The sequence below is a fragment of the Parasteatoda tepidariorum genome, chromosome 3 (genome assembly GCF_043381705.1).
Source record: "Parasteatoda tepidariorum isolate YZ-2023 chromosome 3, CAS_Ptep_4.0, whole genome shotgun sequence".
Taxonomy (NCBI): Eukaryota; Metazoa; Arthropoda; class Arachnida; order Araneae; family Theridiidae; genus Parasteatoda; species Parasteatoda tepidariorum.
The window spans coordinates 55,168,833-55,195,321 of NC_092206.1; the positions used below are offsets into that span (position 1 = coordinate 55,168,833).

Sequence of the window (26,489 nt, forward strand, 5' to 3'; positions counted from 1 at the left end):
CCGCCGTTTTGAATACTAAAAAGATCCAGAGTGAATACAAACAAAATTGGAGTTTACAACTTACTTCCCACATGAGGAACATCAGACTGTAATTCCTCGTGTATTTCATTAAAAAAGGTGATGGAAATCCATGAATTGCAAATAGCTATTATGTATTAATTAGCAAAATGCATACCCTAATCGCCAAGGTGACTAAAAAGCAGAGAGTTATACACATCACTTAGTATGTACGTTGCACTCTTGATGGAGCATCTTGAACGTTGACAGGGGGAGGAGAATGGTGAATAGTAAAAGGGGGGGAGAACATAAGAGAAATTTCATGTTCAGGCTCTTTTCTTCCCCTCTGGTGGTGTTTACGATCAAGTAGCCTACTAACATGTTTGTCATCAAAATATGTTTTTGGATCTAGCTCTTACTTTGTAACAGTGGAGAAGGGTGGAATCGAAGAAGTGCGAGAACTTTTTTATGTTTACATCTCGAAAAGGGTAATAAAATCTAGTACGGGTGGTGGTAAAATAGCCTGTATCGAGACCATACGATTCTCACCCTTCCAAATTCCCCTATCACTGACCTACATTTTGACTTGAATGTAACAAAAATGGTAAATAAACGCGACCTTCCAATCCCCATCCTTTTTGAAACTGAATTGTAAATAAACCGACACGATCATTTTTCTGTACCTTGAAGAAAGTTAGTTTTTTCATCGTTGACTTGGCAATCTCTGCAAAATATAATGCTTTACATTTTAACATTGTAAAGCATTTTATTTTTCTATTAGGCTCTTACATTAAAATTTATTTTAAATCCTAAGTATAATAAACTGTGCGGAAATTTTAAAAAAAATTAGTCTGATAATCAATTCAAGAGTTGAGAAGATTAAATTCTCAGAAAAGTTTGTGGTTTTAAACGCTTTACCTGACAGACATCAACAGTTAAAGTGGCTAAAAGTGGCTAAAAATGTTCTAGAGTTCAAAACGGCAGGTAAGCTTTTTGTTAATTATGTTCAAAAGATTTTAAAAGTTTAATCTATGTTTAAAAAAGAATATTTTTATTCAAAACAAATATTTCTCATAAATTCCGCTTCATTTAAGATCTCGGACCAGTTTCTTCACATTATTAAATGAAGATCAGTTTTTTCTTCTTTTTTTTTTTTAACCAATTTTATTATTTGTGCCGAAAGTAAATTATACATGTCATCCATGAAGTTAGATAATATCTAAGAGTGATGTAAGTCTAAGATCTGTTAAAAATGAACACTTTAACAAAGTAGCAGAAATTTCTGAATAATGCAAAATGGAATGCAAAGCTTTGCATGCATAGAAAGAACTTATTAATGATAAATTTTGAACAAAAGTTTTAAACATATCTTTATTTTATTTTTATTTATTTTTTTTAAAAAGGCACATTTCATCATTGCTTGAATGATGAAAGTGATGAAAAGTGAGGAAAATATTGTGTCTTTGGTGTCTTTTCGAAAACAATGTTTTTCCTTTTTCAAAATGTTGTGACTTCTTTAATGTTCAACCGATTAGCTTATAAATTTAATATTTATTAGAAAATATGTGTCGTTTGCACATTTATAAACGTTAAGTAATACCTTTAGAAAAATATTATCACGCATTCATACAATCAAATTATGTAAAAATGAAGATAAAAAAAACTTCACTGTGAGGACACCAATATTCCTTAAATCCCTTTTTATGCGGGTCCTTTTAAATTTGATTCCAAGAAAATACCCTTTGATGCCTAAAAGCACCGACAAATGATAAGAGCATATTACACTTTTAGTTCCAAAGTTCTTCCTAAAAAAGTAACGAAAATTAAATGAAAGTTAACACATTTCTTTCTCGATAGTTAATCAGTTAAAATAAAATATAGTAGAACACAGAATTAATGAGAATGAAAAATTGACATTAATATTTGCAATATATTATAAAATACTAATTTGAACATTTAATTTAATAAGATATTTATTTAAAAATATCATATAAGACATTTAACATGAAAAATAATTTTAGGCGAAGTATTTATAGACCCTTTCGATAAACATAATTTATTTTAGTAAGCAGTTTATACTAAACCTTTTTAGTAAAAAGCATCTGAGTTAAAATATCAAGCTGATTGATTTGGTTTCAAAAAGCAAAATTATATTAACAACATAAATTTTTGTTTTAAAACACATTACTATGAGTTAAAATTACTATGAATTACAATATAAAATAATATAATAAAGTAATAACAACTGAAAAATTTATCTTATTTAATCAATTAACATTTCATCAATAAAAAAATTATTCACCCGTTTCATTTCCTTAACAAGGAAAAAAAAAGTCAGACATCCCATTTAACAACAAGCCTCTACTGACCTACTGCCTTGTTAACATTAACCTTGTATCTTATGGCATTAAATTGTTCGGATAAAAAATAATAAAACAGAAAGTTGGGTTAAAAAAAAAAATCCCGTATATTGCCAAAGGGTTTTCGGTAATGAATGTTTGAAACATTTCACTTTCAATTCATAGACAAAAAATATTGCGCGTGCAGATGCTTTATCACTTTCACGGTTGAAAAAGTTGACAGAAAAAAAAAAACTAATAATAAAAATCCAGGAGGAAGGGAAGAAAAAAAACTGTTCTGGTACAAGTGAATGGGTTATGCAATATCGCTATAAGGCATCACACACCCGGTTGAAGACTTGATCAATGTGGAGGAAGATATTTATCGCTTTTTTGGCTTCACTCGTTTCAAAATTATACATCCTTTTTTTTTATCAAAACGCATACAAAATTTTACAGAGAGAAAAATATGATTTTTTTTAAAAATATAGCTTTTTTGAACTGATTATGTTTTTGAAAAATAATACAAGAGATTAATATTGGTAACTTGTTTTTAATAGTTCGTCACAAAACGAAAAGATATCTAAAAAAATATTTTAGTAAATTTGACGCAATATAATATTTTTTTTTTTTTTTTTTTAGGACTGTATTTAAAAAAAAAAAAGACTTTTTTTCTTATTATTTTAAGATGATAAATGTCTTAAACTTTTTTTAACCGAGTACCTTTTCCAAATAGAAAACTTTTAGAAGAATTCATTCACATAGATGTAAAGTGTGTTATTAATGTAGATGAGAATTGTATGTTAAAGATAAAAAAATAAATAATAAGTTTATCTATTTATTTATTTTTTTAACATTTTGAGTTACGATTTCATGATCCATAGTTTTAAAGTCTCAAGAGCTCTGAAACTTGCAATAACATCTTTTCGTATTACAAATATAATCATATCATGAAATATCGTATATAAAAATATTATATCGTGCAATATTATTTATGTAAACATAGCACATTTGACCATTTTAAAAAATTGTCAATAAACACTTTTAATTTGTATTACTAATGTATATTTGAAATGCACATCAAAATCTCATATCATATTCTGAACTATCGTGTATGAATATATCATTCAATTTCACTTATAATGATACTATATTAACGACACTGATTATAATGATAATCAGTAAATTGTATTAGTTTAATTTTCTTTAACGCTATATTTCTATTAAACTATGCATTTTAGAAACAAATCAAAATCTTTTCTTTTTCATTACAAAAATCAATATTTTTATTTTTTATTTTATGAGTTTTTATTTTTCATCTTACGTTTTAGATACATAAGTATGATTACTTTTTTTACATGTTTACGATATGACTAAGAGAAAATGGCGCATCATTTTCAAATTAATGTACTGAATTCTCAATATGGCCCTAACACAAGTCAAATCAAAGCATCCCAATTATGAGCTTTTTGAAAAATAAGCACCACAAATGGTCTTAATTACGTGTATTGACAATGTAATAAATATGAAGTCAAACTTGTGTAGTTTCGATACTTCACTGTAATCTTGTTTAGTCTCAAACGCGATTAATTTAAGACTAAAACAGAATGGGAATTTTAAGTAATGTCAACCAGTACTATCCAATGAGTGAAGTACAGTTTCATATCTTTTACTTTTGCGGCATGCCTTGTAAATTTGCTAGACATTTTCAGTATATTTTAGACATTCTTTGAATTTAAAATTTATTTTTAGCGATAATTAATATTGTTACAAATACATTTTATATTTTAAACTTATTATGATTTTGATCTATAGAAACAAAAATACTTCATTAGGCTGAAATGCAGTTTTATCAAAGAAAAAACATTTATTTATATGACAATTAATTTTGAAAAGAAAAAAGGAATTAACTATATTAGATGCACCCATGTTATTAAAATGGAATCCTATCCTGGTATTGAGAAGCTGGAAAAAGAATATTTAAGAGAATTGTAAAGGAATCCGCTTTGCCTTCTACGTAAACATCAAATAGTTTTTTTTTTTTATAAAAAAAATTTGTCAGTAAAAACCAACTTAACTGAATGCTAATAACTTTTGTTCCTACAGTCGACCATAAAATTTTCTTAAACACGAAAATTTTAATCTTAATTTTATTCAGTATGCTCTCTTAGAAGAAAATAAGTTTCAGCGTTTTGAATCATAATATCACTCAAATTTAACCTTACTAAAGGTGTTGTTTTTAATAGTACAACTTGGAACCATAGTAAAGTTACAACAAATTTTAACAATATTATAGTGATAAAATCTGAAATTTCTAACAGTGGGCTTTTAATATTCAAAATGAATAGTTGTTGATTTTCATTTATGTATACATAGTGTGTTATTAACACAAATTTCATATTTATTATTTTTTTTAAAATTAGTTTCTCCCTCATAAAATTCTCCTGAATTCAAGCATTATAGGGTTAATACACCAATGGCTCACATCTCACGGTTTTTTTTTTTTTTTTTTTATCCTCTTTCACGCCAATTTAACGCCAGCACGCGACCCTAACGTTGTTGCAGACACTAATATCGAAATAAGACCCGAAGGGGTAATACATCAGAAGGGTTAGGAGGCGTATAATAGTGGGAAGGGGTTAATTTCTAACTTCCTGCTGAGCGGACAGATTTAGTTGTAAAAAAAGGGATAGAAAAAAAGAAACCCTTTACCACTAAACACATAATAGGAGTTTCAATTTCAAGCGTCACTGCATATCTCACCCCTTCTCTACCTCCAAAAGGATTAATCTCACACCCCTTTTTTTATCCTCATGGATCACTTGTTGGCAATAGTTGTCAACACCTCAATACAGAGTATTTCCTAACTTGTTTGAAGCACATCATGGGAATAAATAGCTGTATTAGACCAGCTAGAACAGCTTATTTAAGTTGTTATAGCTGGTCTAATACATTATTAATATATAATATATATATATATATATANTAAACTATCTGAAACAAAAAGCTAATAATCAAAATAGAAAAAATGCAATAAAAAAAACAATGATAAAATCAAAAATTTAAAAAACAATAATATTACGATGCATATATATATATATATATATATAATACATTATTAATATATATTTATATTATTATCATTAGTTTTTAGTAATGTGCTAAAATATTCTGAATACGCAGTTTTTATTCATTTATTGCATAGATTTTTTATGTTAAAATGATTTCTACGAAATTAAATACTTCATTAAAAAAAACAAGCTTTGAGAAATTAATCTTTCTTTTTATTTGTCTCGATTAATTTTTTATTATTATTATTAGTGTAATTTTACCACCTCGCATTAGAACTGTGCGTGGAATTTACATGGCATGGCAGCATTTTAAGTATAAAATTCATTTCTAAGGCATTTAACATCAATTTTATTCTGACTATGTTTTCAAAAAAAAATTATTTCTGAAGAACATAGCAACAGCAACGAAAAGAAATTTTTTCTTATGCAGTATGTATTACATCCTTTATTTTTTCAATATTATATATTTACATTCCTTTAAGCTAAACCTCTAAAAGTTGATATTAAGCCTTAAGGATTGTAGATACATGATATTAAATAAGTAAATAAGGATTATTTCCTTAATATTCATTATATATCTACAATCTGCCAGAACTTATTGCAGCGAGAAAAAAAAGTTTTTAGAAATTCAAAGGATTGTATTTGGAAAACGAAATTAATTTTGGGTGCAGTAGATGTGGAAAATTGATGCTTGAAATATCAATTGATACCAAAAAGAAGATGAAATCTTCATTACCATAGTATAACAATGTTCTTGCTGAAAATATGCAGAATTCAAAGGGGTTAGTAATTCAAAGGAGTTCATAAGAGTATAATTTAGGAAGAAAACTACGGCTAAGCAACAGTTACCAAAAAGAAAATTGAAATCTACATTATCATAGTGTGAACTATAATGTGCTTATCGAAAAACATAGAGAATACGAAGGATTGATTTTGAAAGAGAAAGAAAGTTAGTTTTACGTGTAATATAAATGATGATGTAAATTGAAACTGTTGCCAAACGGAAAAATGAAATCTTCATTTCAAGTCTATACATTTCATAGTTGTACTGTTGAAAGTTGTGTTTGGCGTAGGCCATTGATTTTCCATTTATTTGTTCTCCTCAGCAGCGTCGTAATTTCCCTCTAGACTCATTTGATTGTCGATCTACAGTGAAAAGGCATCCAACAGTTCTTTGTATCTTGTGGTTTTCCACTACCGAGTGACGCGCATTCTGCAAATGAGTACGGAGTTTTTTAGGGTGGGGTGCTGCTTACTGGGGAGGGGAGAGAGGGTGCAAAACTAAATCCACGAGACCCCCATCTCGATTTTTCTATCCTCTACCACCACCACCCTCTGATTGATGAGAAGCCTGCCAGTGCGTCATGCTCTGGCTCTAAGAAGAAAGCACAGAAATGGGGAAAGAGAGGAGAATAAAAAAATTCCCTCGCTGATTACCGTTTAAGGAGAACTTTTGGAAATAAACATTAAATGTTCTAGAGTAAAAGAAAAGAAATATAAAAGGAAATGGAGGAAGATAATTGCTTGTAGAGCAGAATAAAACTTTGTTTTTTCGAAGAATTGAAGATGTTTTTATGCTCTCCAATTTTTGTTCCTTATGGTTCTCCACCCCCTCTCTTTTTGAAGCAAGAGTTACTTCAAAAGAAAATTATTTTGTTTCTCTATCTGAAATCGTTACAGAAATTTTTTTAGAGATAGTTTTGTTCAAAAGACATTTCTTAAATTCTCTAAACCAGTGATCGCCAAATTCTCTTCTACACTAACTTCAAATGCAAGCACCTCTTGGATCATACAAATGTCACATGTAGCATAGTATGCCGACTACCACGTTAAACAATCAATTAGTAGAAATGTGAAAGCTCAATGTTTCCAAACTTAGTATTTTTTTTTNCACATTCTCAACTTTATTTTTAAATTTTGATCAATGTGTACATTACAATTAAGTATAAAATACTTTAAATTTTATGAAAGCAAAATTAATGATGCAGCAAAAGAAATTTAAATTTTTTTTACTTCAATTTTTAGAGCAATAATAAACTTATCCATATAAATACATAATATGTGTTGGTGTGTTTAAAAATTTCAGTTGAGTAGATATGCGTCTAATTAAATTATTTTAAAAATAAGCTAATGGCCACAACATTTTTTTTATAAAATGTTATCCAATTCAAACGAAGAACTATATTAAAATAATACTAACTAGAATTATCAATTAAAAATGAGGAATATCATAAAATTAGGAAAATCATAATGAATTTAATGATCTAAAAAATTATATTAAGCACTTTATTTATTAGTAAAGAGTTTATTCTTAATAATGAACAATAATTTGAATTAATTTGCTCCCATTTGGATTCTATTTGAAATGTGCTTCCATTTTAATTTCTTACCCTGCTATCCTGAAAATAAACAATTTAAAAAATGTAATGTGTATCGACATTTTTAGTGTACTCTTTCATCGCATTTTTTTTTTTTCTTAAATTTTTGAAGCTACCAACAAATAGGACAATGATATAATAATAATCATGCCAAAAAGAGTTGAATGTGGTAATTGATTCCCAGAATATCTAGCAATCCTCATCATGAATTATTCTTATTGAAATCCTTTATCAATTGTTTATTTAACAACCTAATAGTAAACTCAACACTTTAAACTCCCAAAATAGATTTTAATTAAACAATTAATAAAAACCATATTACTCATTGTTGCACACTTCATAATAAGGACTAATGCTACCTTAAATTTAAACAGAAAAAAAGAGTTTAGGCAAACAGAATCGGAAACCTCCAATTAAAATGAGCGTCATTCTATCCAAATATCAGGTAGCCTAATATCATGAAACAAATAAATACTGATGGTAAAAAAGCAAGATTCCACGACAGCGTCTGTAAAAAAGAGAATTTGTCACCTTCACGTTTAGATGCATAAACAGAGGGAATAGGGAAGAAAAATAGAAAATAAATCAAAACTAGTAGGTGGAGATATGAGGGAATCCCAAAACCCCACACCCCTATTGGCCCGAAACGCAAGCTCGCACGTACCATCATTGGAGGAAACGAAAGAAGGCTGTCTCTTATTGGCTACGAGGGGTCTGTCGTATGCCTACGACCCCCATTTTTTGTCTCCTCACTCCGTTACGCCAGGAAAAAAGCTCAGTAGAGAAAGGAAAGAGCTGGAACGGAGGGGGTGAGAAGTTTGAACTGGGTTTGGAGTGAGAAAGCGTGCAGTGAAACAAACTAAAAGAGAAAGAAATTGCAAGAAGACAACATCTGAAATGGTAACTCGAGTGTAAAAGAAAAGAAATTTGGAATTGTGATTTTTTTAAAAAAATACTGGCGATTATATTAAGTGCACGTGTATAAATGGAAATGAACTGAAGGGCTGAAATGGACTATGGCGGCTCCGATCGCAGCTGATAGAGACGTGGAGAAGGTATGTGATTATCTGTTTGATTATGGTATTATCGGATAGACTATTGACCAAATTTTTTTTTTCCGCCTAAGACATCAATGTTTTGAAAATTGGTCTACAAATATATTTTTGAATATATTTGCGAAAGAAATCAATTCAAATTAAAACTGTCGAACAAATTTTATTTTAAAATTTATGAAAAGTCTCAAGTTTAGAAAACTAACTTTGTTTTTACGTGGTAATTTCATAGACAACGAAATATCTCGTGCATTAACTTGGAAATTTGTGTGCTAAAAATTCCATGTTTTTTACACAAATTTATTTCAAATAGTTTAAATTTCTTCAAACACTTTTGAAGTTATTTTATAAATTGCCTTACTATTTAAAATTTATAAATAGGAAGTTACAAATTTTCTTCAATACAATTCAAGACTTTAACAATTCTTTTTCATTTGTTGCACGGTAGAAATATATATATGTATGTCTCTGATATTAATTAATTTATAAAGCTTTTTATTTATTTCCTTACTTTATGTATTACTTTATTCAATTATTTTGTTTTAAAAATCAGTTAATTTTCATTGAAATGAATCGGAATCGTCTATTTATATTTTTCTTTGTTTTCATTATAAGCATATAAAGTCATTTCAAAATGTCTAAAGCGAAGGTTTGAAATTCAATAATGACTATTTTTTACCTACTTTTATTAAAGAGATGAGTTCTGAAATAAAATTCGGTAATAATCTCTTGTACGATTTGATGGAGAGGATTTTTTCTGCAAATGACATCAAAATCTCCAATGAACATTTACCTAAATATAACTTGACCCTTTTTTCCCTAAGGTATGTTAATGTAAGTAACTGCTAAATTAAAATAGGAAGTATTAAATAGCTTATTTAGTAACCCTTGTTTATAAATAATATCAATTTTAGATTGTTAAAAAAAAAGAAAAAAGAACACTGTACAAAAGAACACACTATTAATAAAAGTATTTAGTAGCACTTGTTTATAAATAATATCAATTTTAGATTGTAAAAAAAGAAGAAAAAAAAGAAGGAAGAACAATGTATATATTTTGAAAAAAGGAAAAAAGAATCGAAATATGTGCGTCGTTATATTCATACAACAGATTTATGCAATACAATAGATTTATAAACATTAATCTATATATTATAGATCTATATACATTTAACTACATTAAATATTGTACATTTATTCTTTATGACATACATTTTGAACAATATGCATACATTTTAGTCAGGATTAGGATTGTTTATGAGCATATTTTACAAAGCAACTAACATCACTCGACTTTGCAACAACGTTTTCTGCCTTTGATATAAGCATTTTTTTAAAGTTCGGTTTTTAAAAATAACTAAGCAAATAAACTATAATTAATTCTTGTAGATAAATATCCATCAGTTTCTGTATGAAGAGAAAAAAATGATAAATTTAAACATTATTTGCATTCCTTTTTCAATGTTCAATAAACTTAAGAGGAGAAAAAAAGCATATTGTAAGCGTGCAAATTTTTTCTTGAATTTTTGCAAAAGTTGTAATTGTAAAATTCGTAATATTAATGTAGGCTTATGAAACATTTATATAGTTGCGCAGAAATCAATAACTTCTATTCAGTGTTTGGAAAAAATAGGCATGTTTCTTGCAAACATTTTTCAATATTTTCAAACTTAAAATTTTAGTTATAAGTTAAGTTAGAAAAGAGCACTCTGCACGATTTTCTTGTGACATATTTCATATCATTTTTATGATAGTACAAAACTAAATTCTTTTCAAAGTCTGGTTAAGAAAGTGTTTCTATAAATGTTTTCATTATTTTATTAAACAGAATTTTTTTTATTAGTGAAAAAACAACAAAGTGTTGTTACGAATGTTTTTATCTTACTTACAGGCTTCAACATATATATAATACTTGGAAAAAAATACTTGTTTTAAAAAATACTGCTCTATTTAAGTAGAAAAATGATTTTCAGTTCTATTCTAAATTAGTTGAATATTTAATTCGACTAATAGATTAATGTGTAACTTTAAGATTAATATGTAAATTATGATTTCAGTTTAAATGTTTTGAACTATTTTTTTAAATCATAAAAATTTTCTGCGTATTAAAGTAATTTATCATTAATAACACATTAATATAATGCAAACGTTGTAAAATATATTCTTTTTAGAATTACATGATTGCATTAAGGAATAATTATGTAAAGTGTAAAACTTATTTACTGATGTTTAGAATTTCAATATGTATTTTTTAAACAATATATAATTAAGAAAATGTATACCTGAGTTTAAATTTAATTAGTATAACAATTTAGCTATTCATAAATTCATACATATAATTCATATATAAATTTATATTTACATGAAAAATTTATGTGTATCATACATTTTAGAACTGTAATCTACATAAATTTCTGAAACACATTCTAAAAGATATATTTAAATCTTTTGTTTTTAAACAATTTATTCCTGACATTTTTTAAGTATTTAACGAATTGATTTGTCTAAATCCATTATTGTCAACAAAAAAAAAATGTTTCAGAATGCCATGACTCATTATTCACATTCTCAACTTTATTTCAAAGAAAAGATTTATATTAGAATAAACACTGTAGTTGCATTCCCATAGTAAAATATTTGTACTTAAGAAATAATAATAAAATTTATTTTTTATCTTAAATCTAAATTTCTGTTTCGTTTTGAAACATGACTTATCAATGTAAGAGATATTTTTGTTTACCATCAATGTATAGGATTATTTTTTTTACCTAACAACACATAATAATTAATAGTTAATTTAGCATTAATTAGTAAATAAATTAGTTACTTTTTAGTCATTTAGTACAAATGCAGTTTTAAAATCATAAAAATAACTATCTCTGTCTCTCTCTTGTTGAAAAACATTTTGAAAATCATCTATTAATGGATAATAAAGCTTTGTTTAATCATCCGTAATAAATAATCTTCGTTATAATCGATAAATAAATTAACTTCTGTATAATGTATTTACTTGAGATTTAAAAAAATTAAAATTGTTAATTGTAAAATGTTACTTTGATATGAAATCTCGAAATTCTCTCTCTTCAGCAGCAGATCATTTTCAACGAATATAAGAAGGTTCTCTTAAATAGAGTAAACAATAAATAAAATTAGTTACTTTACTAATCAACACGAAGTGAATCAGTAACTTTAAAATAAATTTGATTAGCTTTGATCAGAAATTTAAATCTTAGCTACGAACTATTTCTAAGCATCGTTTATTTTTCACTAAACAACTCAAAATGAATTAATTACTTTATCAATTAATGAAATAGTCATTTAATGAATGAATTATTTAATATTATAAATAGAAAAAAAAATGAATGTAAGACTGATTTTAGAACAACTAGAATTTTTTTAGAAAAGAAAACTTTTTTTAAGAATTTTTAGTATTAAAATTTGTCAATTATTAACTTTAATGTACAGTATGCAAAAAAATAAATAAATGAAAAAGGAACAGAACACTATGAATAACTTTTAATCTAACTTCTATCTTCATGTTCTGGGACTTATTTCTATTGGTTTGAAGAGGTGACTTTAAATTTACTAGTTAATTAGTTCAGCCGATATTTTAAGTAAAGAAATCAGACATCAAATCATTAATATTCAGTACTGATTTCAAAGTTCGAAACAATAAGAATTTTTTTTCTAAGAGCAATAAAAAAAATCTATATTTAAATTTCGTCTGAATGATTCGCCTTGAATTTATTTGCAATAAGGCTTGAAAGAGCTTCGTAGCTAAATTAAAAGCTTTCTTTCATTTAAAATACTCATTTAATAAAATAAAAAAATAAATTTTAAAAATCTCAAAAAAGTAAGAACTTGTAAGATAATTGGAAGAATCTAGCATTGAACAAGGCAAACATTAAGTCGAAGTTTACTTGATTTATTTACTTAGTTTAAACTTGTAAAATAATTAATTTTCTTATTTTGTTAATTATTGATTTACTTAGTTTGAATATTAACCTCTTTCTAAAAAAATATTGTTACTCAAATTTATATTTAAAACTTAAAAGCATTAAGTTGAAATAGAAGTGTTATAAAATTTATTTCTACTCCTGTTTTAACAATGAGACGGTTTTTAAATAATAAAATTTCAAAATAATTTCATGAGAAGATTTATGTTTAATTATTAACTTTTTATTTAAGAAAATCATTTAAAAAGAATTAAAATACGTTTAGACCTTTATATAGTTTAATTTATTAGGATGTAATTTGATTGCAGTCAGTTGACCGACATACGCTTTAATGAAATCGAACTGGATTATGAAATTATGACTTTAATGACGAAGGAAAAATGAAAAAATCCATTTTCATAAACTTTACTTGCTTTTGTGTGTGCGTGTTTTTTGTTTTTTTGTTTTTTTTTAAGTCTCTTTTGCTAAAATAAATAAATTTATTTTGTTTTTTATAAAATGTGGAAACTTTGGCTTTTTACATTTTACATTATTATTTTTTTGTTTTGTCATGCGTGACATTAAAAGTAGATTGAAAAAAAAAACTGAATTCATGTTAAAACGTGAAGCATAATACAAGACAAAACCATAAATATTCGTGAATATTAATTCGCTTTATAAAATCTGTTACTTAATGCTTTTTTTTTTTAAAAATTTTGCATGATAAATCTTTTTTTCTTTTCAGAAAATATTGTATGTGATTTATTTTGATAAGTTTATAAAAAAAGTAAATCAGTAACTTGAAATATACATTTAAATCCATAAAAAGTATATATTTTTTCAAAAAAATATGCCAAATTAAAAGAGTTGTTGAATTTGAATTTAAGAATTCTTATCATTTATAAAGTTCTTATTCTGAGCTAAATGTTTAAGATGTTAGTTTTGCATTGCTTTATACATCATACAAGCACTAAGTAATAAATTTAGTTTATATCTTAGTATTGAACTAAATATATTTATATTTTGAAAAAATATGGAAGTAAAACAAGGCAATTTTGATCATTTTTCCTACAAAACATTTTGTGAATAAAAACAAACTGCTATAACTGTTTTGCTTTCTTTTATTTAGTTGAAATTTTAAATAATAATATATCATGCAACTAAAAACAAACTTATGAAGTTTTATTTCTTTATAAACTTAGTAATTTTATTATAATAGACAAATTATTTCTTTTTATCTTAAAAAATTTTTAACCCATTTTCTTAAATCTTGAATCATCCCCCCCTTTATTTATAGTATAAATAGACCAATAAACAAATTTAAAAATTTGTGAATAGTTCCCTAAAAATCCGATAATTTCTCCGGTAATAAGTAAGCATTTTTCAGTCAAATTTAGGATAATTTTTTTTTCATGGATTTTAATTTAAAACTTTAAAATAGCACGTTAAAAATGTTGCGCAAATTTTAGTTTCATTCGTGATAAATCAAATAAAATTTAGTATAAAAAAATCAACTATAATAATTCTATTTTGATAACTTAATTACTTTAAATATCAATGCAAAGACAACATTAATTCCTGTCCTTCCTTTACAATAGATTTTAGGTAAATTTTTTTCTTCCTTTAAAAATATTATACTAAAAAAGATACTTTTTACGCATTGTAAATAGATTAGTTAGATTATTTATAGTGTTCCTCACGGCGTAAATATCAAAATAAGTAACCAATGTGTAAGCAAATAAAGCCTATTCAGATTATAGATTGTCAACTTTTATCTTGATATTTATTTTATTTATTTTTTATTTCAAATATCCATTTACATAAGAAATTATGAAAATTCTAAAAATTACTCCTTTTACCTTAAACTAAATTAGTTTTAGCTAAAATTGACTAATTTTTTTTTTTAAGTATGTATTGATTTGGCGGCAGTTTTGGCTTTTGTTCCAACTTTCCAAACTTGTGTCTTAAATTTCCATACTTTTATTTTTTACAAACAATTTTTTTTTCAAAATATGTATACACTTAGTTTTTTAAAATTAAATATTAATGATTCTTATGAGTAATATTTTTTTAATGGCTTAGCATTTTCGCTTCCTAAAATATTAATGGATCTCCATAACATTACATCAACATGTTGACTCTTTGGTATTAAAATTTTTTTTTCCCTTAATACTTCATCAGTGTGTTTCGCGAGATCATGGTCAATATCTTGCGAAATGGTGACAGTTATGGGGTATATATGAAAATAGTGTGAACTATAACAATAAAGTACTTCAAATGTTATCCGACTTTCTTTGCTCTAAACGTCTACTTTAATCAAAAATGTCCATTTTTATTTAAAACTGTTATATAAAAGAAAATTATCAGCTAATTTGCTTAAGCTCAAAGATAAATGAAATGATTGCCTTTTCAAATTATTTTCTGATAATTTCGAGTTATCTTATAGTAATATTTTATGAGTTGCTCAATTTTTTTAATGTAAATTTTTGTAAAAAAAAGTTTAAATACCTTGAAATTAGTTAACAATATAGTATATTACATTATTACCTGACATCAATCATTTATTACTTTTCTTTTTAAATAAGTACACAAAAGAAACGTAAACAAAAACTTTCATGATATGAGTTAATGAATTTTTAGGAATTAATTCATAAAAATCATATTATATTGACCGATATTTGTCATGGTATCACAGTGACATACTAATTGCAATATTATTGAAATACATGAGAATCAAATATCATTTATCATCATTTTAATTTGAAGAAATTAAAAAATTAATTTTTTAAATTATTTATTATGTATAGATATTTTTTTAAATTCATATTTATAAATCTTATTGCAGTTTGCTTTTAGATAAAAAATATTAATTTCCAAAAGAACGTGATCCTAAGAATTACGCCTTATCACTAGTTTGGCATTGGTTACAAAAATTTTGAAATTATTTCTATGCAAAAGTTTCTTGAATTTTAGTGCTAGTCATATCTAACAATAACACAAATACAACCTGACAGATGTTTTAAACAAAAAAGAATTAACTTCCGTAGTTTTTCCTTTACAAAATACTAGTTTTGTTCTTTATAATCAGTATTGTGTTAATTTTTTTTTTAAATTTCAAATTTTTGAATTTGAAATACAGTACGAAAAACACATATATTTTTAAAGTATTTAGCTAACATCCAATTTGTTTGCCCCATCATTATACTTAGTAAAAATTCTTTTTGTAAATATAGTGTTATAGTTTTTATTGTTTATATATATATTTTTAATGTATTTAATTTTTGACTGCTAAATTGGGTATAAAAAGACATTAATTAGAACAGTTTTTATTTTTTCAAAGATATAATTTTTTTCATCCTTTACATTGAACTGTTTCTTAGTATTTTTTCTAGATATATGCTTTAAAAGTTTCCAGAATTTCAGTATAATAACAGTACAATACTCTAACATTTTATTGTGCATATGGAAATCGTGTTTCTTTCTCCCACCAAAAATGCTTTTGAAGGTCGCTTTCCTGAACAATTTGAAAATGAGACTCATTGTTATATTGTCGCAATCTCATCTGTTGTAAAATGTAAGGCCATTCAATGTGGCTATCATAGTGGCATCATAAAAATCATGGTGACTCTATGAGATTTAAATACTTACTGTGATATAAAGATAGTATAATATAACAATTACTTAGTATTAAAATATTTGAATTCAGTGTATAAGCGTGTGTATATTCAATAGTCAAATCGAACCATTCATCTATAGAAAAAGATTACATAGATCATGAATAAGAATTAAAAGTTAGTAACTAAGAGAAAAGAATTATATAAAATTATATTTAACATAAAATAAAATTAAAGTAAATACTATGCTCATTTTTTTTTCTTCTGGATTTACTTTTCTAGTAAAAGGTAGGGTGAAGATGAAATAAAATTAGTTTTTTATTAAAGATTAGATGCTTGTTGAAAATTGTTCTTCAATTCAAAACACAGAATAAAAAAATCTCAATTTTATTTATATTGATTTCATGTAAAATTTTGTAAAAAAATTTTTTTATTTGAATTCCTTAATATTGTTTTTAACGATTATTAATAAGATTCTGATTACCAGTAATCGTATTTTAATAGTCTTCTAGTAATAATGGCCCATATTACCAGACTGTTGTCATTACAACAATATATATTAGATTTTTTTACATTTTTTTACAATATATATTACAATATATATTACAATATATATTACAATATATATTACATATTTAATAGATTCGCTTTTTTTCAAACATTGAACTTATTACTTTTAAGAGCTAATTCAATTTTTTGAATACCCTCATTTTTGCCATAAAGATTATTAGTTTTGTAATTTTATTAAAAATTTTCATTTACAGAGAAAATACTTTTAATATTCATTGCCAAAGATACTTGTTCTAAGCTATTTGTAAAATTCTATCGAACATGAATTGATGAAATAAACTAAGTCAAATATCATTTCAACTAAAATGATATTAGCTTTTAGATATGAATATGCTACATTTAAATAATATATTTACTACATATGGGGGGTCAGAGACCTCAACTTCTTCAAATTAATTGAATTTTAGCAGGACTCAGGGGACCAGTGCTTTTTACTGTAATTTACTCAGTATTTTTTACAATGCATAAGTTTAAAATTTCAAAATATTGAGCCACACTTTTTAATATCCACCTTATTTTTAGTAAGCACTTCTTTTTCTATTGATATATATATGAATTTATTTTGAGTAAAGAATACGTGTTTGAATTAAATTTTATTTAAGCATATTTTTCATTCGAAAAAATGGTATTTCTTGTCTTAAAAGTTAAAAGAGAACAAGTGGTTCATAGTAGATCCCTTTAGTTAAAAATGATAATAATAATTTTAAGAAAAATTGCCATAATTTTTTTTATATTTTTCGCTTTTTAGTTGCTTTACAATTTCAAGTTCTTGATTTAAAAAAAAGATTTCTAAGTTATCCAATTTCAATAATTCTTTTCAGAAATAAGTATAAATACGTTTATGAATATTATTTCATAAATCCGCAAATCGTCTTATTTCATAAATCCGCAAAATTTTTAATTACTCTTCGTTAACTAATTCAATTTTCCTTATTTAAGAGAATTCTTGAAATCTTAAATATATATTCTCTTTCATCAGTCTCCCTGTTCCTTGTATATTTTAAAAAAGCCTGACTAAACAAATTTTATAAGCATTGAAATAGACCGCTTTTAATACTGGGTACGCTTTAAAATTTAATATTTATACTACTTCAGAGCAAAGCTGTGGTAATGTCAAACACGTTATACTCTCTTTCCATAAATTTTCCTTGAATTTTCTGTTATCAATATTCAAGTTTAATGAGAATTTGTATTATCAAAGATCACTTGTTTTTGACATTTTAATTTGCAGTGGTGAAATAAATTCTTCCTAGGCATAAAATTTTTTTGAGTCACGTCAAATGGTCGCATTTTATCAGTTGCTAAAAATCAATAAATTTTCACTTTTCACGCTATTTAATGGGCACTATCATGCATACTTTGAACAAGAATAAATTTTTGGTGTATTTCCAAGTAAATAAAAATTATTTTTAAAGTAATTGTCAGAATTATGGCGTTTGTACTGTTTCAACGCTTCTTGTTTAAGTTTAATTAGTGAGTTTAATTAAGTAATATGGCATTAGGTTTCCTGAGGGGTTTTTCTGACATTTTCTCTCATGTTGTAATAATTTTCTCTTTTATGCTCTCTAGATAAACACATTTCTATCAATTTAAACCGATGGAATGTATTTAAACAACAAAATGTTTTAATTCCTATTCTATTTTTTACTACGAATACACAACAAAAACTTATCAATTATACTATACATTAAAAATATAAATAATAATAATGCATCGCACAACACTATCAAGAATTTTATTTATTATTTTATTTTATTTTTGAATTTTGCAAATTTCTTAAAATCTTTTTTGTGACAACCATTTTAAGCCTTTTAGATCTTAATGTTATTTCGATTTGTGTTTGCCAGCACCAGTCAACATATCAACATCTAATTATTCCTGAAATTATGCAATTTTTAAAAATATCATTTAAATCTTGGTCGCTGCTGCTGATGAATATATTTTTATCTGTTCTATTTATTTCTGACGATTAAATAATTTAATCACAGAGAAATTTACTCTAATCCTATTTTTTAAAAAAAATATGTAACAACATATTTCGAATAAACTTTTGCGTCACATTAATAATAGAAAAGCTTTATTTAGCATTATGTTCAACACACACAGTCCTCGCACAGTCCCTGGCCTAATTATTAGACGCACTATAAGATTATGTGTAAAATCTTAATTCTCTGGTGATATAGCTTTATTGTTTTTACAAGGCTGAAACCGGTTGGCACTTGTTTACGTTCGTATATCAATTGGTTAATATTGTAATGCTATACGTTAAAAATAAATATAAATAGGAAGTATGTAAAAAATCACCTGAATAAAAACCCATTACATATATGTTTAAATATAAAAGTATTGCATATAAACTCGTGCAAAACATGTAATTATTAAAAAACTACAGTGTGTCTAATAATTCGATCTAATTTTTACAATATAATGCCTTATATAATAAGTATTCAATATTTATATAATGTATCGTCTAATTTATCCAATTGATACACGAACGTAAGTAAGCAAGTGCAAACCAGTTTCAGTCGCTTAAAAACAATAAAGCTGTATTGTATCACCCGATAATTAAGATTTTACATAGAATAATATAGTGCGTCTAATAATTTGGCCGGGTACTGTATATATATATATATTAAAGTAAGTCTAAATTAGAAAAATATNACGTAAGTAAACAAGTGCAAACCAGTTTCAGTCGCTTAAAAACAATAAAGCTGTATTGTATCACCTGATAATTAAGATTTTACATAGAATCATATAGTGCGTCTAATAATTTGCCGGGTACTGTATATATTAAAGTAAGTCTAAATTAGAAAAATATATTACAAAAACACGTAATCTTCAAACACTTGTGCAATGCGGGTTAGCTCCATCAAAAAGTCCTCCACGAAAGCAAAATTTCTCCCAATATTTGATCCCGGGGTCCCCTTGTCTTCTGGATTGGGTTCAAAATTTCAAGGCTACGGAGTTGAACATTAGTAGTCGTAAACCCATAAAATTGGGTCGACTGTTCAACGACGGTTATAAAGAAAAATAAAATAAAATAACAGTTGCATGTTTAAAATATTAAGTTCTTTTTTTTTCAATATTTAACATTAAGTTTGATAAATTAAGACGCATCGAAGCATTTTTCAAGTAACAAATTAATATTACTGCAGAAAATCTAAATAATGTTTCAATTACTGTTATAAAAAGAGCCTAGAATAATTGAGAAGAGACAAACTTAACCTATTGGCTACAATCAATTTTTGGGGATCAACTCACTCAGGCATTTTAAAAAGCTTTCAGATACTTTTTTACTGCCTCATAAACTTTTTTGCTATGCTCAAAATGTACAAATATTAGTTTTGTCCAATAATTAAGTATAAACAATTTAGGAGTATTAAATCTCATGATCCGAAGAGAAGTAATCTCAAGAAGTATATATTTTATTTAGCCTAGAATCTTCGAGAATTTCAACCTTTATCTGATATGTTAAATCTCCAGTTTGGGCGGGTTCGATCAGAACCTCTGAAAGTGAGCCTGAGCTCCTCTCTAAGCACTCCACAAAGTAGAGCTTGAAAGTATTACCACATTGGTGTTACAGTGATACTTTAGACGAGTATTAACCCTTCCCTTTTTTAAGTTTGAGAGTCTAAGTTTATAATAGTATTTTCCTCAGTTACTATATTTTGAAAAATTAACTTTGCTTTCTGAAAGCTCATTTTGACATACGGCTTATATTTACTGCAATTTTCATAACAAATATTTTTTTTATTTGCAGGTGAGGCGTAAGCGGCTGGCTGAAAAGTGACAATGAAAGAAGGATCGGAAGGGGACATTGGTTGTGATGACGTCCCCACTTCTAGGGATGCCGACAGCACAGTGTCAAATGGCAAAGTCAATGGATCTATGTCGATGGTATCGAGCCAGCCGCGAAGAATACTTTCAGATAGACCTCCATCCATGGGTGTTACAGCCCTTGCTACATATGAAGCTGAGAAGAATAATGCATCACTAACTTCGACATCAATAAAAACCGAACATGGGAATCTTCCCATGAACGGCACAACTTTGGCGAATGCACTTCTTGGTAATTTTTTAGATGGGAGTCGAGGATCTAGTGGAAGTCCGGGAAACAACGGTGAATCTATTGTTGGTGGCATACACTCCACTAGTTCTAATTTAACTGGAAAGGGTATCAAAACAGAGGGAGGTCAAAATCGGGATAAACAGTTTATGTGCAAGATCTGCGATCGTGCCTTTGGTTATAAACACGTACTTCAAAATCATGAACGCACTCACACTGGGGAAAAACCATTTGAATGCAAAGAGTGTAGTAAGAGATTTACAAGGGACCATCATTTAAAGACACATATGCGTCTCCATACGGGTGAAAAACCGTACCATTGCAGTCACTGCGACAGGCAGTTTGTTCAGGTTGCGAACCTCCGTAGGCACTTACGAGTACACACAGGCGAACGACCTTATGCGTGTACTTTATGTAGCTCAAGATTTTCTGACAGTAATCAGTTGAAAGCTCATCTTCTTATCCATGAGGGAATAAAACCATTTCATTGCAAAAAGTGTTCGGGTCGCTTCAGGCGTAGGCATCATTTAGTTCATCACAAATGTCCGAGGGATGAAGCCAATATTGGAAGACCAAGGCGAGGCCGTCGTCCAAGAGCATATGACCAAGTTCCTACGCCGTTGCCCAATTCTCTTCCTATACTGTCTCCAGTCCTCAAAGAAAGACTATCGACACCTCTGTCAGATCTTACCCCTCATCCTCCTGTAAGTTTAACCTCTGTAATAAAGAGAAGTAATTCTCCCACTTCTCCACCTATACAGCCACCCGCGGCTCATATGCAAGCCGCGCATATGATGCATCTTACTTTGGGACATATATCTAATTTTCCCTTGCGACCGAACTCGAATGGCAGATACTACGAAGAAGTGCAAACAGGCCCCATAGATATGACAGTTCAGTCTTCTGTTACAAGCAATTCTGTATCTGTAATAGTGCCTCGTATACCTCAACAAAACAACAACAATTATCATTCTTCAAATATTCATTCATCATTGGATGTCGTGTTAGACTTATCGAATTCAAAAAGTGATTCGGAGGCAGAACCAATAGAGGAAGAAGTGGACGAAGAAGATGATTGTATGGATGAGGGGTTGGACTCAGAAAGTGAAGAAGACGACCATTCTCACCTTCGCTTAGTTTCTTGGAAGGATGATTTCCACCATCATCCAAAGGATTTAAGGCGCAGAAATGGTGACAGATATGATAGCGAAGGTGAAAGTAGTAATCTAGCCCTCCAACTCAAATTAAAAATTAACTAATTAATTCTTAAGAATTCATTTTTGAAACATCAGGAATTATAAGGCTTTGTGTTCTTTCTTCGTAATATTCTTGAACCATAAATCTACCTCAAAGAAAGGGGTGAGAATGTGAAAAATTATGATAACGATTCCAGTCTCTGAATTACTTCTATCACATCACCAGGATATTATTTGTAAAGTTTAATAGGGTGTAACGCTGGTCCTAACGCACAAATTTTATTTCATAGTTTGTCCAAACCATAGCGTAATGAGCTTCTTAATATCACTCATATGCGTTAACACCAGATAAGTTGATGGGTTTCCAGGCAAGTTTTTTAAGACGTTTTACATTAACGGAAATGGCTTTTTTTACAAATTTGGTGAGAGATTTTTTTTTTACAATGTGCAAATGAAAGATTTATGATTGACTAAAAAGATAATATCCTGGATATTAAATAGATGATTTTCATTAAGTATATTTATTGCTAGATAATTTTATATACTACAAACTTTACACTTCTCAGGTATTTGTTATTTCCAACCAGAATAGAAAGCAACCGTACTTCGGTGATAGAGGGAATCAAAACGAAAACGCTACGTCGAAAGTGAATCAGCGCAAAGTAAATTGTGCAACAGTCATTTATGTTCCTAATGTAAATCAAAATTATTAGTTTAATTTGTACTTCAATCAAAACTCTCAGAATATCTTATTAATGAAATAAGATGTCAGAGTTTTGTGTCTTTCTCTGGTTGGAAATTCTTACTCAGAGACTGGTTGCGTTTCATAATCACACGTTTCCTAAAAACCTATTACCTCCACCTAGCCAGAGAGAATTCTTTATATATATATATACGAAAAATATTAGATATATGAATATATATTTATATTTATTTCATGCCATTGTCCATTTGAAGGTGACGCGCTTTTGATTTTGGGTAAGAATAAAACAATGATTGTTTCTCAGGTGACTGGGTGTAGATATTAACTCGAAAAATTTTTCTTATAGTTGTGCAGTTTTTGATGTTTCTAAATGAAATTAACATAAAATTGATTACACGCATAAATGTGAAATTCAAATCTAATTTCTGTAATTTTTTTAAGTAAAAACACGAAACACGATTGCTCTACATCTTACACCTTTATTTTAGCAACCAAGCTTATAAATTTTTGGTGTTTAAAATTATGTGAACTGCAACGTATTCAATTTTGCACTTTTCAATTAAGGCCTGAATAAAATACATCTTTATTAATTTAACAAAATACAACTCTTATCTAGGAACAAAGCTAAACAAAGCCAGCAAAATCATAATACAAAACCACCTTTAAATAAGAATTATATAAATCTAATCGTTCTAACTTCATATATTTTTTTAAACCTGTTTTTATCAATACGTTCTAATTGCTTAAAATTCGAATCTACATATTTAATTCAAATTTAAAATATTATGTATCGAAAATAAGCACGCATTCAACTGTTGCATTAAATTAAAAAATGTATTATACATCATTCATTTATAATATTTCATAATCGATCAGTAACACCTGAGAAAAAGTAATAAAAATGGATGGGAACAAAATAGATATACGGCTTTTAAACGTGTTTTAAACGTGTTTTAAGTAAACGTGTTAAAAGTATCTAATTACCCTTTTAATTTTTTTACTCTGCTTTTCGCTACATACATTCTTATCTATACAATACAAATATCAATGTAACAAGTAACTTTGTCTCCATCAACTTGTAAATTAAAGATTTATATATTGTACCAAGTTTAAAAAAGTAACTGGTACGGTACGGGGATTCTTTTTTATAAATATTATAAATTCACTGAAAGCAAAGTAACAATATAAGGTTCAGTACATTTTATTCTTCAAGTGTTCTTTTGCTCCAAAGTTCATGTTTGTGAAAAGTGTGAATTTCTCTTCATTTTTTATGTTGTTGAATGTTAAAGTCAATACTATATAGTTCCTATGACAAATGAATTACGATATATGCTTATTTTTCAGAGTAATTTATATTTAAATATTTTGTTTTGTTTATTAACACTTATCATGTTACTGACTGTTGAATAACAATGAAATTTAAGTAAGACTTCTTTTATTTAAGACAATATTATTTCGTTTCTTTTTCTCAGCAAATGTGTATATACTGTAATACTTGCTGAAATTTATTCGTTATCTATGTCACGCAAATGCTCTTTTAAACTAAAATATCCAGTTTGGAATGAGCTTTTAAGCACTAAATTTTTCTTCATAATATTTTTATTAAGTATACACAAGATTTATTTTAGATAAAGCAAAAACATATTTTAAAACTTTTATCTTTACTAAAAGTATAAGCATCGTACCTGAATAGTCTTTAAAAGATAAAAGTCATTTTTATACTTGTTCGGTTTTGACTCGGATAAATAAGTGACTATACTTTTTTATATTTGCTGTTAGGTTTTTATTTCTAGAAATACTAAATTAATTAATTCTTATTTTATAAAATATTCAAATAATGTAAACGATTTCTTCAATAAATTAATTTTCTTTAGCCATTTCTATGGGTGATATATTATGAATTTCAAAATATTAACTATTTAAACTTCCTTTTTTCCCTATTTTTTTACTTTTTAACTTCAAACTTCAATGTTGCAAAAAAATGTCTTTTAATGCTTGAATATATTGAATTTGGTCACTTATATTTGATGAGAAGAACAAGATATTAGCTCAATTTTAATGTGAAGTCTAATCATATGCTTTACTATTATATTTAGCTCAATGTTTATTATTTAATCATATGATTTAACTAACAATGATCAGTATTTAAATACGTGTATTAGATTTCTCTTCTTTAAAGTAAAATATTGAAATATCAGGTGTTTCAATGAACTCAGGAACTAATTTTAATGAATAAAACTTTTCAAAAACTAAAAATTTTTTTTAAAAAATTCAAAAATTTTTAAAATGGATGTGAAAAAACCAAAATTGAGTATAAATTCAATACTATCACATTATTGTTAAAACACTTATTATATAATGTATATATAAAAATTATGTTTTCTAGCTAGCTTTTGTTTGATAAAAAGAAATGACTTCATTTCCTTTAACTTTTTTTTAACATTTATTTTATTTTTGAAAACGATCAAGTAACGAAAATTTATTTTAATCATAGAATCAGCAAATGAAACAATATGTCATTACAGCATTAAAAGGTTTATTAAAGATTACTAATTTTGTAACCGTAACTTCGTAACCGCTATTATTCATAAAAATAACAATTTAATCGAACTAATTCTATCATCCAAAATCTGCTGGTAACAGTTATAAGTTTATTTTTCAATTTTTTAAAATAAAAATTTTATTAATTATACATTTTGCTATCATATTTTCCTTATTTTTAAAGAACTGTTAGCAGATTTTGCAATTGAACTGATTTGACAGCTCATGTTCCTGCCAGTTTTTTTTTCTTCCCCAACTCAACTAGGATAAAGCATTATTATTTTTTATTTTATTAATCACAGATAGTCAGCTGTTTTAAATTTTTATTAATGCATGTTATATATATATACATAATTCATTTTTGAAANATAGATAAATATATGTATAAATATGTTTTTTTACTCAAGTAAAAATATCTTATTGTATATAGTTACTTAAATTCAAAAGTTAGCATTTATTTTAAAGAGATATATTTGTAGTTTAATTTATTAATTTCTTTCAATTGGTCAAATCGACAAATATAATTTGTTTAACATATAATGTTATCTAAAAGCATTTTTAATTATAATAACTACGTAAAATAATAATCCTTAATTTCCTTACTCTTTCTTTACTAGAAAGCAACCTAAAATATCTGTCCAGTATAAACGGGATCTTCGCACCCGTAAATGTATTTTACGCCCGTTACCCTGGCAACGAATTATATGCACAAAGGGATATAAGGATAGGGAAGAGCTGTTTTTTAACAAATGCATAGTGAGGCTTTTTCTCCTCGCTGTCCAAGACTGATGGTCATTTTCTTTCCCCACTCCTGTTAGGGAGTATACTCAAAAATAGTGTACATTTCTGCACTCTTTCGAAATTTAAATTAGCTTAGACATATAATGTTTGGAAATTTTTGTTTTTAGTAGTAATGATATTAGTTTTCTCAGTTAAAACATTTAATAACAATTACTTTTTTTTAAACTGTCCAACACTGAAATTGGGTAATTTTTAATTATGAGTAAAAAGAATATTTTTCCTAGTG

The 26,489-nt window shown here is 26.9% G+C and overlaps 1 protein-coding gene across 3 annotated transcripts in view; it reads left to right on the top strand.

Annotated features, from left to right (window-relative positions):
- The window catches only part of LOC107453167 (uncharacterized), a 170,123-nt gene extending 144,946 nt beyond the window's left edge, over positions 1-25,177 (top strand). For 2 of the 3 annotated variants that reach the window (XM_043040517.2, XM_016069989.3), the window contains one exon: positions 20,717-25,177. In XM_043040517.2, coding sequence (XP_042896451.1) covers positions 20,749-22,281 — 1,533 coding nt within the window. In that variant the 5' untranslated portion in view covers positions 20,717-20,748 and the 3' untranslated portion in view covers positions 22,282-25,177. Of the gene's footprint in view, positions 1-7,937; positions 8,841-20,716 lie in introns of those variants that run through there. The other variant, XM_016069908.3, reaches the window with a different exon arrangement.
- Positions 25,178-26,489: the final 1,312 nt, after the last annotated feature.